At 42.5% G+C, this 16795-nt stretch overlaps 2 protein-coding genes and 1 pseudogene across 4 annotated transcripts; 1 reads left to right on the top strand and 2 right to left on the bottom strand.

The window, feature by feature from the left end:
• The first annotated feature begins 3 nt into the window (after positions 1-3).
• Positions 4-6955, top strand: LOC142888604 (embryonic polyadenylate-binding protein-like). Its single transcript, XM_076027072.1, has 16 exons — positions 4-195; positions 898-1102; positions 1281-1474; positions 1854-1969; positions 2448-2587; positions 2741-2835; positions 3165-3302; positions 3452-3547; positions 3770-4033; positions 4876-4963; positions 5072-5191; positions 5281-5417; positions 6050-6149; positions 6244-6374; positions 6584-6660; positions 6805-6955. Exons 2-15 carry the CDS (start codon positions 910-912, stop codon positions 6644-6646), a joined length of 1875 nt encoding a protein of 624 aa, XP_075883187.1. The 5' UTR covers positions 4-195; positions 898-909; the 3' UTR covers positions 6647-6660; positions 6805-6955.
• Positions 6956-7202: 247 nt separating this feature from the next.
• LOC142888605 (RNA-binding protein 39-like) lies at positions 7203-13376 on the bottom strand. Of its 3 annotated transcripts, none has more exons than XM_076027075.1 (15): positions 13095-13376; positions 12260-12317; positions 10661-10710; positions 10323-10520; positions 10160-10213; positions 9904-10021; positions 9634-9792; positions 9380-9517; positions 9228-9293; positions 8938-9142; positions 8769-8855; positions 8586-8682; positions 8370-8475; positions 7799-7877; positions 7203-7717 (listed from the first exon to the last, which is right to left on the bottom strand). In XM_076027075.1, the coding sequence occupies exons 2-15, from the start codon at positions 12308-12310 to the stop codon at positions 7617-7619; spliced, it is 1509 nt and encodes a 502-aa protein (XP_075883190.1). In that variant the 5' UTR covers positions 12311-12317; positions 13095-13376; the 3' UTR covers positions 7203-7616. The 3 variants fall into 3 exon arrangements, with proteins under 3 accessions (XP_075883190.1, XP_075883188.1, XP_075883191.1); XM_076027073.1 differs by having other exon boundaries at positions 13102-13375; XM_076027076.1 differs by having other exon boundaries at positions 9640-9792; positions 13102-13374.
• A 612-nt stretch (positions 13377-13988) lies between these two features.
• LOC142888601 (ammonium transporter Rh type B pseudogene) lies at positions 13989-16393 on the bottom strand (annotated as a pseudogene).
• Between the last annotated feature and the right edge of the window lie 402 nt (positions 16394-16795).

The following is a 16795-nucleotide window of genomic DNA, read 5'->3' as shown; positions in this document are numbered from 1 at the left end:
CGGCCGGGAACTAGTTTTTCTGGCGGAGCCTGAACTCAACATTTAGTTTCTTAATTGATTCGAGGATCTGCGGAAGAGTTGCAGGTGTTCCACGACCGTAATTAACAAACGACCCATGTGGGAAGAGAACGGCTCTGTAAAACTGCCACACCACTGAAAAACGGGTCAGAGTTACGAATTGACTAGAAAAAAACTGTAAGTAGCGTAAATGTCAAACGTTGTTTAATCTCTTCAGAAGATTTGTTCAACCGAAATGTGTTTCTGAAAATGTCAGATAACTTGAACTATTTAGCTTTGCACGCTTTAAGCAGCATCAGTATGACTGAACCGCCGAAGTTAAACTAGCATTAAAGTTTTAGTCTTTGGAATTCTATATCCTTATTAGAACTATCCGATATGAATCCCGTTTGGCTTAATCCCGTAAACCATCAGAGCCACACTTAAAAAAACAAAAAACAAAACAAAAAAATAAAAACATGGCCTATTTTTTTTCTTAAAAAAAGAGACAAAAATATCCCATCATTTCGCAGTGTATTATTTTCATCCGTCTGACGACAAGTCATGTTTTTATTACTCCAGTTAGAGTCATCGATTATATTTGCTGATTTAAGTAACAGACAAGACAACGTATGTTTGTGGTGACAAGAGCTAGAGTGTCATTCATAGGTTGATGAGGGGAAAAAAAATATGTATACATATTTACATACTTTTCATTATATAAAAAAGTGAACGTTACTTTACACTCTGGAAAATTAGTAAAGTAAGAATGTTACAAAAAAAAGTTACAGTATTTGTCATCAGGAGACACACCGGCTCCCATCTGAAGAACACTGAATCAAGTCTTTGATGCCGTCGGTGCTGAGCTTGACTGTAATGTTGCTGTTGTTGCTGCACCAGTTGTTCTACAAGATGAACAGCAGCGGACCAGCATACCCCCTGGCGTCTCTGTACGTAGGAGACCTGCACGTTGACGTCACGGAGGCCATGCTGTACCAGAAATTCTCTCCCGCTGGACCCATCATGTCGATCCGTGTGTGCCGCGACATCATCACCCGAAGATCTCTGGGATATGCCTACATCAACTTCCAGCAACCGGCCGACGGTACTGTGTCTGTTTCTGCTTCACGTTTTGGCAAAAACTCGCTTTGTGTCACACAGGAAAGGTCAAATGTGTTTAAAAAGAAAAAAAAAGAAAAAAAAAAGGCAATCTCCCTTGAAACGGGAAACGTCAATTGTTTGTTTTTCCTCACAGTTTCTGAACTTTTGGTTTTCCATTCCAGCGGAGTGTGCACTGGACACGATGAACTACGACGTGATCAAGGGTCGACCTATCCGAATAATGTGGTCTCAGCGTGACCCTGGACTTAGGAAGTCCGGGGTGGGGAACATCTTCATAAAGAACATGGACGAGTCAATTGACAACAAGGCCCTGTATGACACCTTCTCTGCCTTTGGAAACATTTTATCCTGCAAGGTAACATGACTGTGAAAATGAAGTAAAAACGGCATTGCACAAATTATTTTTCTAGGATTTTCTTTTCATACATGCTACAATTTACATTTTTTTTTTTTTTAACAAACTGTTAATGTCACTAAACTCAGTGAATACCCATTTAGTAGAATCTAGAAAATAAATGTATTGTGAAGATATATATATATATATATATATATATATATATATATATATGTATATATGTATATATGTATATATGAAAAATTGATTGATTTGTTAGTTGAGTGAGAACACTTCTTTTAAGTTAATTATTGTAAACTACTTCACAAATATTCGCATTCATATTTGACCAGCATTAGAGTCAATGCAAAACTCCCCTTCACTGACGTGTTTGTTGCAGGTTGTGTGTGACGAGAGGGGCTCCAAAGGCTACGGCTTTGTCCACTTTGAGACTCAGGAGGCTGCGAACCGGGCCATCGACACCATGAACGGGATGCTGCTGAATGACAGAAAAGTGTGAGTGCATTGAGGGGGATCGGGTCGGGTCGGGTCGGGTGGGGTGGGACACCACCTTAAGATAGAGGTTACATAGTAGAAACAAAGACGGATAAACTGTCACTGAATGCAAATGGATGCATTTGCAGCGAATGGGTTTGAGGACGGCTCTTTTGCAATATAATTTTGTTCGGTCTGACATTGTCCCTGCAAAGACGCGTTCCGGTGGAGTAAAGGGCATTTTTGGACTTGCGTAGGTCAGCGAGCAGCTGGAACATCAGTTAGGTTAGTGTCCCCGTCAGTGTGCTGCGAGAACAGCGCATCTGTTTGAACGTAGAGTGCGTCCAACGTCCCCTCGCTGTTGTAGTAGTTCTCTGAAAAATGTGTCTGGCCGTTGAGGTGTCTCGTTGCCTCTGCGTACTCGTGGTTCACCGGATCCAACTCGTCGCTCCACCTTCCGCCGCTGTTCTGTCTGTGGTGGGTTTGTGTCCGTTCGCAGTTTCGTCGGCCACTTCAAGTCCCGCAAAGAAAGAGAAGTGGAGTTTGGCACCAAAGCCATGAAGTTCACCAATGTCTACATCAAGAACTTTGGCGAAGACTACACTGATGACAAACTCAAGGAAGTCTTCTCTGCATTTGGTAAGAAAAAAAAAAATGCCACTTATATATAAAGCCGCCGGGCTTGTCAGGTCAGGCGAAGTTGTAGTAGTTGATTTGTTGATTTTCTTTTGTCTATGGGACTTTTTTAATGTATACAATCGGCCACAGATGATCTTATTTCTAATTCCTCAGGGAGGACACTGAGTGTGCGAGTGATGAAGGATGAGAGGGGCCGCTCAAGAGGATTTGGTTTTGTGAACTACGCTAACCACGACGATGCTCAGAAGGTACGCGTATAAGAATTTAGGTTGGGGATCAGCTGGCACTCGCTCCATTTGACTATGTTGTTGTTTTTTTTTTATTGTATTTTTATTTTATTTTTTTTATAAAAAATATGTTTTCTAATACATTTTATTTAACGAGGGCTTTTTAAAGATAACATTTGCAGTTAAAAATTACTTAAAAATATACATTGAAATAAATCAAGTGCAGACTAGAGTAAGAAAAGGAGGAAACGGTTGTTTTTATATTGCACCATTACATTCACTGTTTTGTTAAAAAAAAAAAAGCCAAATGTTGAAAGACTCAGTAAAACTCTCCCTCTTTGTTCTTCCAGGCAGTTGATGAAATGAATGGGAAGGAGATCAACGGGAAAGTCATCTACGTGGGCCGAGCGCAGAAACGTCTGGAGCGCCAAGGAGAGCTCAAGCGCAAGTTTGACCAGATCAAGCAGGACCGGGTCCAGCGCTACCAGGTCCCTGCTGCATCCTGTCAACATTCAAAGACCTGTGATTGGATGACATTTTATTTCTGGCCCTAGATGCAACGCTTCTCAATGGTGCTTGATTGGTTGTAGAGAATCGTTTGGTTTTTCATTTTTTTTATCTCTATTTTTTCCCCCAGGGCGTGAATCTCTACGTGAAGAACCTGGACGATGGCATCGATGATGAGAGACTCCGGAAGGAGTTTGCTCCTTTTGGCACCATCACCAGTGCCAAGGTATTGAAGTAAGAAGACACCTGAACCCTAAATAGGGAGACTGAGAACTAAATATAGTTAGGTTGAGCATATTTCAGATATGTGAAGTCTTTGGTTGGTTGGAATTGTTTTAAGTTCAAACATGCTCCATGACTGGCTTTCATAAGTGAAGAAACTCCAATGTTTTTGATTTGGCTTTGAGTTTTTCCTCTGCAAGATAAGCGAAGACTCTGTCTCCTGCAGGTGATGACTGATGGCTCCCAAAGCAAAGGCTTTGGCTTCGTCTGCTTCTCGTCACCCGAGGAGGCGACCAAAGCCGTGACGGAGATGAACGGGAGGATCGTGGCCACCAAGCCGCTGTACGTGGCTCTGGCTCAGCGCAGGGAGGAGCGCAAGGCCATCCTGACCAACAAGTACCTGCAGCGACTCGCCACCCTGAGGACCATGACCACTCCCATCATCGACTCGTACCAGCAGCCTGGATACTACATGACCGCCGTACCTCAGGTCATTTTGTTATGCATTTTATATGTATCGGTATACATGTGTATATATGTCTATACATGTATATGTGTGTATATATGTATGTGCACACATATATATGTATATGTGTGTATATATATATATATATATATATATATATATATATGTAAATGTGTATATATATATACACATATATATATATATATATGTAAATGTGTATATATATGTGTGTGTGTGTTTATATATATATGTATATATATGTATATATATGTATATATATGTATATGTATATACATACATATATGTATATATATGTATATGTATATACATACATATATATATATATATGTATATGTATATACATACATATATATATATATATGTATATGTATATACGTACATATATATATATGTATGTATGTATGTATGTATGTATGTATGTATGTGTATATATATATATATATATATAGATGTGTATTTATATATATGTGCATATATATGTATATTTATATATATATGTATGTGTATTTATATATGTATGTGTATTTATATATATATATATGTGTGTGTGTATATATGTATATATATATGTATGTATGTGTATGCATGTATGTATGTATGTATGTATGTATGTGTATATATATATGTATATATATATATATATATATATATATATACATATATATATATATATATATATATATATATATGTATATATATATATATATATATATATATATGTATATATATATATATATATATATATATATATATGTATGTATATATATTCTTTTTTATATTTCTTTAAACCCCAGATGCTTTTGATCTGAAATGCAGCTTGATCTCGTCTTGTATTTATTTTGCAGCCTCCCAATCGCTCCTTCTATAACCACAACACGGTCAGCAACATGAGGCCGGTGCCGCGCTGGACGGGACAGTCACCCAGACTTCAGGGTGACTCTGCATTCTTTTTTTTTTGTTTAAACTTTTTTTTAACCTTCTGTTCACGCTGATAGATTCTAAATTCAAAAGCGTTAATCTGCGACCCGTCACGTCTTCAAGGCGGCTACCCGACCCAGTACCCGACCAGTGCTGCTCCCAGGCGCGGCTCCACCGTCATCGCTACCGTCCGACAGGCTTCCACCCAGGCGCCGCACATCGTCAACTCCACACAGAAGACAAGTGAGTGAGGGGGGAAAAAAAATGAAAATGAAAGACGCGGCACCGACATGACGGTGGTCACGGACACAGGTCTTTCTGTGCTGTCGCAGATAACATAGGCACCCAGACCGTAGGGGGCCGCACTGACGTGCCAGCCGGGACCAGGGGCGGGCAGTACAAGTACTCGTCGGCGGTGAGGAACCCTCCGCAGGTCATCACTGTGCATGCCCCCATGCCCAGACCACAGGTGATGAGACCACTGTGCCGTGAAGTGACATTAGCTGCATTTCCATTCCCCCGAGAATTGCGCAAAACCTAAACATATATATAATATGGTCATGGAAAAGCCTCTCAAATATCGCTAAAGGGTTTTGACGCTCTCTTGAGGTGGTTTTTCAGACGCATCAATATACATGTATATCGCAAAAGGGAAATGGAAAATGTTTTTTAGCATTTACACATCACCGGACCAGTTCACTTCAAGTGAAAATGGCACGTTATGTTTGGACGGAGGAAGACGTAATTTGTTTTTTGTTTTTTGTTTTTTTATACAAGTAATCAAAAAGAAAAACATAACAAGCATTCTTGACAGCACACATCGAAATGCAGATTTATACAAGGAATTTTGTACCTTCGTCCTCCTCAAGGTGGGGTCTCGCAGGACGAGAATTTACGAGAATTGCGGCTTCTGCGCTTCAAACCATTCGATGCAAACACCTGCAAATCGCAATTCTCCTTTGTCGTATATTTAGAAATATTGCTTTTACTTTGCGAAAAACTGTCATGGAAACGCAGCTATTGTGGCAACATGGAGAGCATTGACTGGACCAAATCAAAAGTGACTCACCGAAATGAATCACGTTTCGCCCACCCTCCCAGCCTGTTCCCGTCCCCGTGATGGAGCCTTTTCCTGGGCAGGAGCCGCTCACCGCCTCCATGCTGGCCGCAGCTCCTCTCATGGATCAGAAGCAGCTGCTGGGTGCGGAGTCACACAATACAGCAAGGTTTCCCCCAACCCCGCTTTTTTCGCTGAAAAATAAACTCGGCTCCGTCGCTGCTGTGGCTCCTCCCAGGTGAGCGACTGTACCCCCTCATCCACGCCCTCCACCCAAACCTGGCCGGGAAAATCACCGGGATGCTGCTGGAGATCGACAACTCGGAGCTGCTGCACATGCTGGAGTCGCCAGAGTCGCTGCACTCAAAGGTACAGACGGGTTTCGTCACCTGCAGCCTCATTCTTGCTGTTACACACTTCCCTCATTTGTTATCACAGGAAGTAGCTTTTAAAATGACTGGCAAAATGAGAACATGAGTTGGTTTATAGCCATCAGAGTTACTATTTGAGAAAATTGCCAGATAGGCTGTTTATTCCCTTTTTGGACCCACTAGATGTTTTCCTTTGTTTTGGGCCAGGTGGACGAGGCCATTGCTGTCCTACAGGCTCACCAGGTTAAAGAATGTCCTGCAAAAGAGTGAAAATCTTTTCTAAGGTCAGAGATGTTAGTGAAGTAAGCTCCTAACGCACAAGTGTGAAGCTTGGCTAATTTGATTTACAAGTTTGCGTACTTGTTCTGCCTTCACAACATCAGACGCTGTTGATTGAAAATGAATTGTGATGCCATTTGTTCCCACAGTGGGCAACTATATTCTGAAGAAATTGGAAGATATAAAAAAAAAAAAGAAAAAGAGGAAAACCAAAAGATGTATGGGAATAAGAATTGACTAAGATTTGTGAAGTTAATGTTTGGTTGTCGCCGTACCTTTTGTTCAAAGATAAAGATTCCATTCATGCATTACACTGGTCTCATGTCATTTGTTAAACATTAAGCTCTCGTGCTGCTCCTTGCATTGCATGGTTTATCGCTCTAATTGTTGGTGCAACACATACAATTTTGAAACGTAGGCAAAAAAAATAATCAATGCTAGACAAGTAATTTAACCCTTAGCGCCTTCAAATTGACACTGGTGCACCTTTGTGCTCCATTTAGGTTTCACCTCGCACAGAATTGATGAACCACAGGTACACAAATGGTCAAATTTGCCAAAGTTTATTGGGAGCCTTCATACAAAAAATGAAATTATGGCTGTAAAAAGTTACAAAGAATTACCATTGACATGGATGTGCTTGGCATTTGAGGCCTAATATCCCAATACGTTTTCTTTTAACTTTTGCGCCTAAAACTGATTTGAACGAGTAAAGAGGACATTAATATTTAAAAACAGACCAATAGATAACCTGCAGATCACTTCTCAGTGGTAATTACAACACAAACCCGCAAAAAACTGAAAAGCAACTCAAAGGAAACAAAAAAAAAAAAAGCCTAGCTTTCAATGTGAACACATGAACTTGGTAACTTTTATTACACAGCCAACTAATTTCAATGTGTCCCGATGACATTTGGATGCAAACAAAAGTATGTACACTGACTGATGAGCTAGCAGCGCTCTACCGACGCGTCGGCATCAGGAGCTGCTTTGCAGTTACTGAGTCGGGGAAAAGGCTGTGGTATGTCGGCAGGGGGACGTAGGCGGCTGTTATCATTTTGCCTGAAAAGGACAAACGTGTTCATGTTAGATATAGAAAACTTGTGCATTCATTTTTTTTTCCTGGGACGCATCAAAACATACCTGCAAACCAGCGGCCGTGGAGTGCGTTTACAGTTGCCATTGCTGCTGGTATTGACGGGCACTTCACATACACGTTTCCCTGCAACAACAAAAACGAGTTGGGTTTTTATTTCTGTGTAGATTCTCAACCATCCAAGTCACCTGGCTCATCTGGAATCTCAAGTAGGTGCGAATAGTTCCTGATACGACCACCAAATGGAAAAGCTTAAAAAACCGAGCAGCAATGAGTTCAGAAGCAGGCAACTGAACTTGGCCGATGCAAACGTGATCTATTCTCTTCTGCAGTTCTGAAATGAGTTTGAGAGGAGTGGACGGGGCGGTTCCGAGTGTTGGCAACGCCCTATGAACAAAGGTGCTTTGTCGTGTCGCCAGAGTGAAACCGGCTGTGAGTCGTTAGGCTAACGAGCCACTGGGCTGGGAGGCTTTTCCTCCACCCGGCTATCATCACGGGTGAAATGGGCTCTTTGAAGGTGGAACCGAGTTCAGCTGGAGCTCCGGCCAAGTATCAGGTGGGACGCCCAGTACTTTCCCCCGCTGATCTACTTGGGTGGCGTGCTTTTCGTGTACTTACTTGAGTCGAGTTCTTGTCTACGTAAATGTGAACGATTCCGCCGTGTTTGTTGCACTCCTCAATGACATCATCTTGGATCTCGTTCGCCCAGCTGGGATCATTTTCTCTGTAAAACAAATGTTTAAATTTCTATTTAAAGCCCCTACGTGTACGATTGAAAAAAAAATAAAATCAGCAGTTAATTAGCGGAAAAAGACAAGTCGTCGGCAGTCTTACGATTGTGGGTTGAAAAGGTTGGACAGCTGAAGGCAGTGAGTGGCCAAGGGCTGTGACGGCAGGTTCAGAGCTTGGCTTGGAGCCGGAGTAGGGACAGCTGTTGACAAAGAAAAATGTCAGTTTCTTTTTTTTCAAACAAATTTATTTAGAAAAAAAATTAAGAAATGATTAATACATAACCACCTGCTGGACCAGGCATATTTCCAAAAGGCATGGATCCGGTCATTTGAAGGGCCTGCTGGGCTGCAGGGGGAATCTTCAGCCCAGTTCCTAGTGAGGGAAGAACGTCTTTAAGAAACGCCGCGCACAGGGTTTGAATTTTGCCGAATGTCTGAAAAGGCCGAGAGCAAACCTTCTGCCAACCGGGCCATCAGCTGTAGTCGCCCTGTGGTGCCGAGGTCGATGCCGGTTCTCTCGAGCTCGTCGTTGTCCAGGAAGGAGCTGGCCGTTGACGAGTCCGAGCGCTCCGTCACGTGTCCCACCTTCATGGGCCGGCCGGCCAACTCGAAGCCGTTCAGCTGCTCCAAGGCCTTCTTTGCACATTCGGCGTCTGCAAACTTTAATGGGGCACAGGACAAATCATTTAAATGATCTGTGGTTGAAAGATGTTAAAGGAACAGGTGCAAAGGACGCTTTAATTACCGAGATGAAGCCATATCCTTTGGAGCGACCCGTCTCGCTGTCCATCATCAACTGGATTCCCTCGATCTTTAGAAACAAACAAACCATCCGGGTTAAATCCCAACATTCCCCGAAGCTAAAGAAGAAAATATAAAAGCGGACTTGCTTCTGACCTTTCCGAAAGGCTCAAAGATCCCTCGCAGCATCTCCTCAGTGATGTTGAAGTGCAGGGATCCCACGTAGAGTCGCATCGGACCCGAGCTGCCCTTCTGGAGGTTGTTAGCAGCCGCTGCGGCTCGGTTCTTCTCGGCCTGCAACGTTCGAAGCAAAACAGAAAAAAAACATTACGTCTTGGTGGAAAAGCCTTGTGTTGAATATTAATATGAATAATGATGTGAAGAGAAGGTGTGTAATAAAATCAACTTGCCATTACCTGGGAGGCCTGGACAATGATGGGCACTCCTAACAGCCTCTGGCCCGTCAGTCCAATGGCCAATGGAACAGAAGACGAGTCCACAAACTCGATGTAAGCGATGCCCTTGGATCTCCTGGAGTTTCTGTCCGAGATCATTCTGACGTCCCTCACCTGCAGAGCACAGACCAGCAAAGCAAAGTCAATCTAAATGTAGATGTTGGAGTAATAAATGACGGTTGTTTTTTTTGTTTTTTTAAAGAAGACCACAGAACAACAACGGACCTTTCCAACAGCCGAGAAGAAATCTTCCAGGTCTCTGGCTCTAATTCTTGCAGCGAGCTGCATGCAGAAAACTGTGCGCGCGTCCCTCTCCTCTGGCGTGAGATTGTCAATTGGTTGCCTGAGAAAGAGAAGAAGAAAACAGCCACCGTTAGCGGGTGTGAGAAAACTGGCAGGTTGATATTTCGCAAATACGAAATGAGTTTAATCAAAGTGAGTTTACAACAATAGGCGTCTAGTCTACAGAGTGCAGTGTCACCTGATGGGACTTTTCTCCTTTTTGGGAGGGCTCCGACTTCTGGAACGTTTTCGGCTGAAATTTAAAACATTGTTGTTGTTACCGTTACGTTACACCATTTTTCCAAATGCAACTACGAAGGAGAACTCTGAAGAGCCCGCTGCTCCAGACAACGGTCACCTACATGGGGCTCTTGCGAGCTCTGTATCTCCCAGAGCGGTCTTTGCTTCGGGAGCTGCTGCGGTGTCGTTCTCTGCTGCGGCTTCTCTTTCTTTCGCGACTCTTGCTCCTCTTTTTACCCTTCTTTCTGTCTTTGTCTTTGCTCCTGCTCCTTCTCTTCCTGGAGCCTGGACTTCGGCTCCTGCTGCGACTTCTCCTTTTCCTGAAATTGTTTACCACAAACGCAACATTTTGGAAATCACCATAGTTTGGCCATTTGTCTTTTTTCTGGGAAATAGCTTTGATATGGTAGACAAAAAAAAAGAGAGAGAAAAAAAAAAAAGAGAACCAAGGAGCACTTACTTCTTGTTCTGGTCATCGTGCCCGTTAGCATGAGAGGATTTGATCTCATCCTAAGCAAGGTTGATAGAAGAACATCATGAGGACGTAGATGAAACATTTCAAGTCGTCAAGGTAAAGGGGAGGGGGTGGGACAAGAAAAAAAAATGCAGAATATATTTAATTATTAATGTTACTTCAAACATCCTAAGGTCATGCCAGGACAGTGTCCTTCCACCACCCCATAGCCTCCCATCCCACTGTTTTATAAAGCTGTTTTTTTTTTTTTTTTTAAACAAGGCTGCAGTAGTTAATGCAACAAAGCATAAGGGAGAGTGTCCAACAAATTAGCAAAGTTCAGGAAGTTTTGGACAGTAGCCAGATCATCTCCACCATTCCCCTTCTAATAGGTCGTACCAATGCCACTGCCACTATTTGTGCCTAATCACATGACCACGCATGGCCCACGACCACTAAAAGAGATCCTGTGTGGTTGGTGTCAGTCCAGTGATCTTCACCCATTTTCGTTCTTGGACTGTAAGAGCTCGATGCCACCTCTGTCACACATCTTGCCCTGAAGCAAACAGGGATTCACACTTCTTAGTAATATTGAGGCCCAAGAAAATTAATAAAAAACAAAATGAAGATAAATCCACAAATTCAGCCACCTGTTAACTACTGATTTTGACAATATATTTATGACATATGTGATTGTATTATTTTGGGACTACTCAGAGATAACTTTGTTGAAACATTTGCGTAAGAAGTATATTACAGTTCTTAAAATAGTTTAGCGCTGCTGGGTAGCATGCAAAAATCAAGATGCTGATCCACATTACAGTTGACTTAAGGAAAAAAAAAGAAGAAAAAAGACAGTATTTGTTTTAACATGCATTTTGTTCTGTGTATCGCCATGCAATTCGACTTACATTTGGATTATGATACTTTAGACTTGCCAAATCTACATTACCGAGCACACAAAATTTAACCTAGACCATTGCAGACTATATTTATGATGACTTTGCCTATGATAAACATTAACATTTGTCAACATGTTCAATTTATTTACTTACTTGCTTCTAACTAACGGTAAAAATGTGAAATGTTAAAATTCTCGACAGTGCAATTGTCAACATAAAAAAAAAATTCTAAAGACCTGTCACAGTGCAACAAAGTGTGATGGCATGCAGATTGTTAATCTGAATACTGCCTCCTTTGCTGGACAGGTAAGGATGGGCTTATCAACCATTGGCATTCACCTTGTTGAAACCGGACACGGATTGGATGTTCTAGGTTGACTCGCTTTTATTCCTATGGTGAACCACAGTACATCAGTATATGCACAATAACTACCTTCCTTTTTTTCACAGTTCACAGTGGAATCAAAGATGAATTCATGGGAGTAGAGGTGAGATATCATTAGGGAAGTCTATAAAGAGAGATAGATGTGGATTTATTTATAGTTCTGAATTGCGGTTTAAATACTCAAGCACACCACACATCATTCAAGAAAACTGTCACAGTAACAAGAAAACTTAGTCACAGTAGCAATAACACAAGGACTCAAGAAACAAAAAATATAAACGGTGAAACAGGCCCTGAGTGAAGTAGTGCGAGACCCACCTTTCTGTAAGGCGCCTCCAGCATAGCCTCTACGTCAAAATCATCGGCCATGGTGATCCTGTGAAGAAGAAAACAATACATTTAGTTTTTTTTTTTTTTTTTAACACGACTATACATACAAAGTTCGTTAAGATCGTATAGCATCAAAAATAAATTTACATACAGACGTGATGAGAGCAATCTCTCGATCATTGGCAGTTTTTTTTTAAAAACACTTTTGTTTTTGAACATGGCGCTACTTTGCCAACACAGGTTTAGTATTCCGTGAGGACGAAGTTCTAGTTCATGTAATCTCTTAAAAAGAAATAGTCGAACTGGTGACCCAACGAGTTCTTAAAGGAGTTTGTCCCAACTTCCTGGTCACTTTCCGCAAAATTTGATGCTGAAACCGGTAACTCGTCCGATTCCAGGTTAAACTTTTGAACAATTTTAAGACCAAATGACTTCATATATTTACGAATCACTCTGGAGCAGATGTGAAAGCTATGAGGCTGATCGTTCGATACACGCAACCTCAGGCTAGCTCGCGTTAACTAGCCTCCGCCACAGGCTAACGAAGAGCCATTTTCCCTCTTACCTAACGTTAATGGCTAATTTGAATGACCCTTACCAATGTTTCATCGATTATTATCGATAGATAAATACAACTCACATTGACACCACAGTGCAAATACACGACAGAGAGCAGTTTTAGCACTAATTTGTCCACACAAGCGGCTCTCGGTAGAGATTAAGGCTAAAAAACAACCGCCAACTTGACAGAGGGCCCACAAACAAGGCAATAGCCTCCTGCGTTTTCGCGGCAGGCAGTTAGCATCCATTCGCAGACATTTACCTCTTACCGTGTGTTTGGCGAGCCGACGAGCCGAGGTCAACTTTCGCTGAAAATATCCCGTAGAAGACACTTTCCTCACCGAATGCTGTTCGGAAAACGTCTTAATTCAAAAAGTAAATCGCTATTTCGAAGTTATACAACCCTCTTTCCGCTAGCGCAGATACAGCAGCAGGTCGTGGCCTGCCTGCCTGGTATCGATATGCTGCCGCTATGCTTTCTTCTTCTTCGTGTCCTCCCTCCCTCCGACATACGCCGTTATGACGACTCCTACAGGCTTGCCGAGGAACTGCACGCGCATCTCCAGATCACGTTTATGTGATCGCGCGTTTTGTTCATTTGCATTAAGTAGTGGTTTTCAACTGCCACGTACAGCTGTGATTGCGAATGAATGCGCTAGATTAGATTAATGTAAGATCTACATTATTTACATTCTAACAGAACCACAGTGGTGGTCATCTATTTTTCAATGTCTTTCTAAATTTAGTGGTGAACTTGTTTTAAAAAAATGACCCGCCTTTAAAGCAAAAATTATGAGGATTAGGAGCAAATGTAACCCATCTGAAAACAAATGTAAACTACTGCTGTGTGACACCTCTTAAATTGAGAAGAGGCTTCAAAATGAAGTTAGAAAAAGCAAAAGCAGCTGACAGCGTATGTTACTTTGATCCCACAACTTCCACGATTAATGTCAACATATTGACTTTGATCTTTAATCTGTTCTGAGGGTGAAAGTTCTGAGAGTGAAAGGAAATAAACGAGAATGAAGGATCGACTGTTAAGAAAAAGAGTTAAAAGCATTTTGAACGTCCCACAACATGGCAAAAAGTGCAGTGTAAAAATACTAATTGAAACGATTAAAAGAAACAAAAACAAGCTCCCTGTGTTGATGCAACCAACTTGCCTTTATTGACATTTGAGTATTGCTACTATATCAAATACAAAAAAAAAATACACTTCACTGTATATTGAAATAACTAATGACTTATAATATACACACTGAACTGTCAAATCATTGTTATAACAGAGTACAGCAGTTCCATAAATCTGTCCTTTGTCCTCGCTTACAAGCTACCCAGGGAACTTTAAACAATCAAGACGCTGCACCATAGTCAGTTGATCTTTTCCCACAACTTTGCCAGTTCTCATGCAGCCTCTCACCAACTGAAAACGTACAGGACAAGGATGTAGAAGTACACAATATGCTTCGTTAGCCACTTCTTCAATCCTATCTTTTTGTTCACATTTTGTAATCACTGAAGCATAAACTGTGTTGGTCCTGTTTTAAATCAGTGACGATGAATTAAACTTCATTCTGCAAGATATTAAACAGAGCAAGTTCTTCAGTTATTGTTCTCCCCATTTTCCTTTCAATCCCTGTAAAAATTTAGGGGAAAAAGGCATACATCTGCAAATGATAATATATTTATTCACTCACAGGGATTTTCAGGAATTTTTTCCAAAGGACATGTAATTAACTGTCTTTCATGAAATAATATGCTTGAAAAAGCCAATCTTGAAGCTGCAATGTTTAACCTTTTTAAACAGCCAGGTTTTGACATGCACATTTGAAGAACTTGAAAGTTGTGCTCATTCAGGACATTGTTCATGAGTTAGATATTAGACAGCAAAATGTTGGGTTTTGTCATTGCACTGGCATTTTCACCATTAGTAAGAATGACTCAGTTCACTATATGAGTGTAAAGGAAAGACAAAAGACAGTATGTGATAGACATTGCTACCTGCTTATTTACGTTGGTCTCAGTCCCATTACTGCCACTGCTGCAATCGTTGCACGTTAGACAGCAGAGTCTTCTGTTGCGATTTTGTTGCTGAGTTTAAGTGGTGAATCATAGTCCGGGGGAACATTGAAAAACAGCTGGTCGTCAAAGCAAAGATCGTCAGATGGCGGTGCAAGGTACGGCATTTTCAGCACGAAGCCCGTGATGATGCCTCCCAGTGCCGACACTCCTATTGTGGAGAACAAGGCTGCCACCTGGTAGAGAGCCTGCTCGCGGGCAGTCCTTCCCAACCCTGGCTGCAAACCAGGGATCAACCTCTGGAGCTCATGCAGCTGGGGCGATCCTTCCACTGGCGCCATGTGGGTAAAGATCTCGTACATACTTGGGCCGTAAACCTCAGTTTTAGCCATCAAGATGGCGCATATGCCTGCAGTGCACGATATAAGCCCAGTTAGGCCATGCAAATTATGTATTCCGCACTGATCCTGGATCCTCAAACGCTGTGCCAAGAAGGGGGTCAGGTACTTATAGCCTAGCATGCACGCGGTGCAGCCCATCATACCGAGGACATACGCACCCGCAGGTGATATCATCATGTCCACTGAAGCCCCGACTGTCACGCCTCCCGCAAGGGTCACGTTCTGGACATCGGCGATGGTGATCTTGCCGCTTTTGTTCAGCATGGCAGAGAGCGCGAAAGCCGTGAGCGTAGAGGCGCTGAGGCCTATGAAGGTGTGGAGGATGGCTCTGTGCTGGTCGTCCCCTTTGAGAGTCAACGCTGAGTTGAAGGAGGGCCAAAAGACCCAGAGCAACAAGGTCCCAATCACAGAGAGGATGTCCGAGTGGTAGCTGGTGCTCTCCTTGGCGTGGCCCTCATTCAGGGAAGGTCTGTACAGCACAAATGTGACGCCAAGGCCGAAATAACAGGCAAAGATGTGGACGAGGATAGAGCCACCAGCATCATTGATCTTCAGATACTTGAGCACAGCCCACTCTGTCACAGCAAACACTGGCACCTCCACAAGAGCCATGACCAGTAGCTGTAAGGGACTGGTCTTACCCAGTACAGCCCCAAAAGATATCAACACCACGGCGCAAGCAAACTCGGCGTTTATCAGATTTACGACTCCAAGGTGGATCTTACCGTCGTGGCTGAACTGGAAGTAGCCCTGCACCAAAATTGCCCACTGGATGGCGAAAGTAGCCGTGAGGAAGTTAAAGACCATCCCTCCAAATCCATAGAACCGGAAAAATGCCAGCAGGCACCCGAAGCCGAGGAATATCATCACCTGTACGTCGGTGAAAATAGGATAGTCCGTGTACAATGCATTGTCCATGGGGTTGGTGTTGTTGTTCTGAAATCTGGCATCCGCATGCTCATCGTAGGTGACGAATGCAGCGTACAAGGCGACAAAAACCACCTCTGTGACAAATATAAACACAGGCAGCCTCACGCGGAGGCTGGTCGGCCGCGACTTCATCCTGACAGCTGATCGGGCTAAAATGACATGTCATTTATTTTGCGACCTGCTCAATCTCTGTGGGAGATAAGATGGTTCAAAGACACATGTTAAAGTTGCACACACTGCAGGAAGGCACGCATGTGCGTGCGCGCGCACACACACACACACACACACAAACGCAGAGGCAGCAAATCCAATAGACTGCCAGCTGTCACTTGAACTTTGGACATTTTATTTACAAATAAACCCTTGTGCATAATCCGTATATCAGCATTTCTAGACTTGTTGCAAAATGTAGTCATTTTCTGCACTGTGACACAATGATATGCTTGGCGAAGCAGCTGGACACATACAGTGGCTGCTGCCTTGGCCTTTAACGTTTTCGCAGCTCAATGCAAACTTAGGTGCATGACAGTTTTATCTTATCAGGGAAGTCTCGGATTGAAATGGAAAGTCTCGGCCAGTATCGTTTCTGGCTGATTTCCACTTGGCAATCATC

Source organism: Nelusetta ayraudi, unplaced genomic scaffold (assembly GCF_046127955.1).
Source record: "Nelusetta ayraudi isolate G7.1 ecotype Tasmania unplaced genomic scaffold, CSIRO-AGI_Nayr_v1 ptg000019l, whole genome shotgun sequence".
Classification (NCBI taxonomy): domain Eukaryota; kingdom Metazoa; phylum Chordata; class Actinopteri; order Tetraodontiformes; family Monacanthidae; genus Nelusetta; species Nelusetta ayraudi.
Note: the sequence above shows the minus strand (reverse complement) of the source record. Positions and strands in the feature narration are given on the sequence as shown.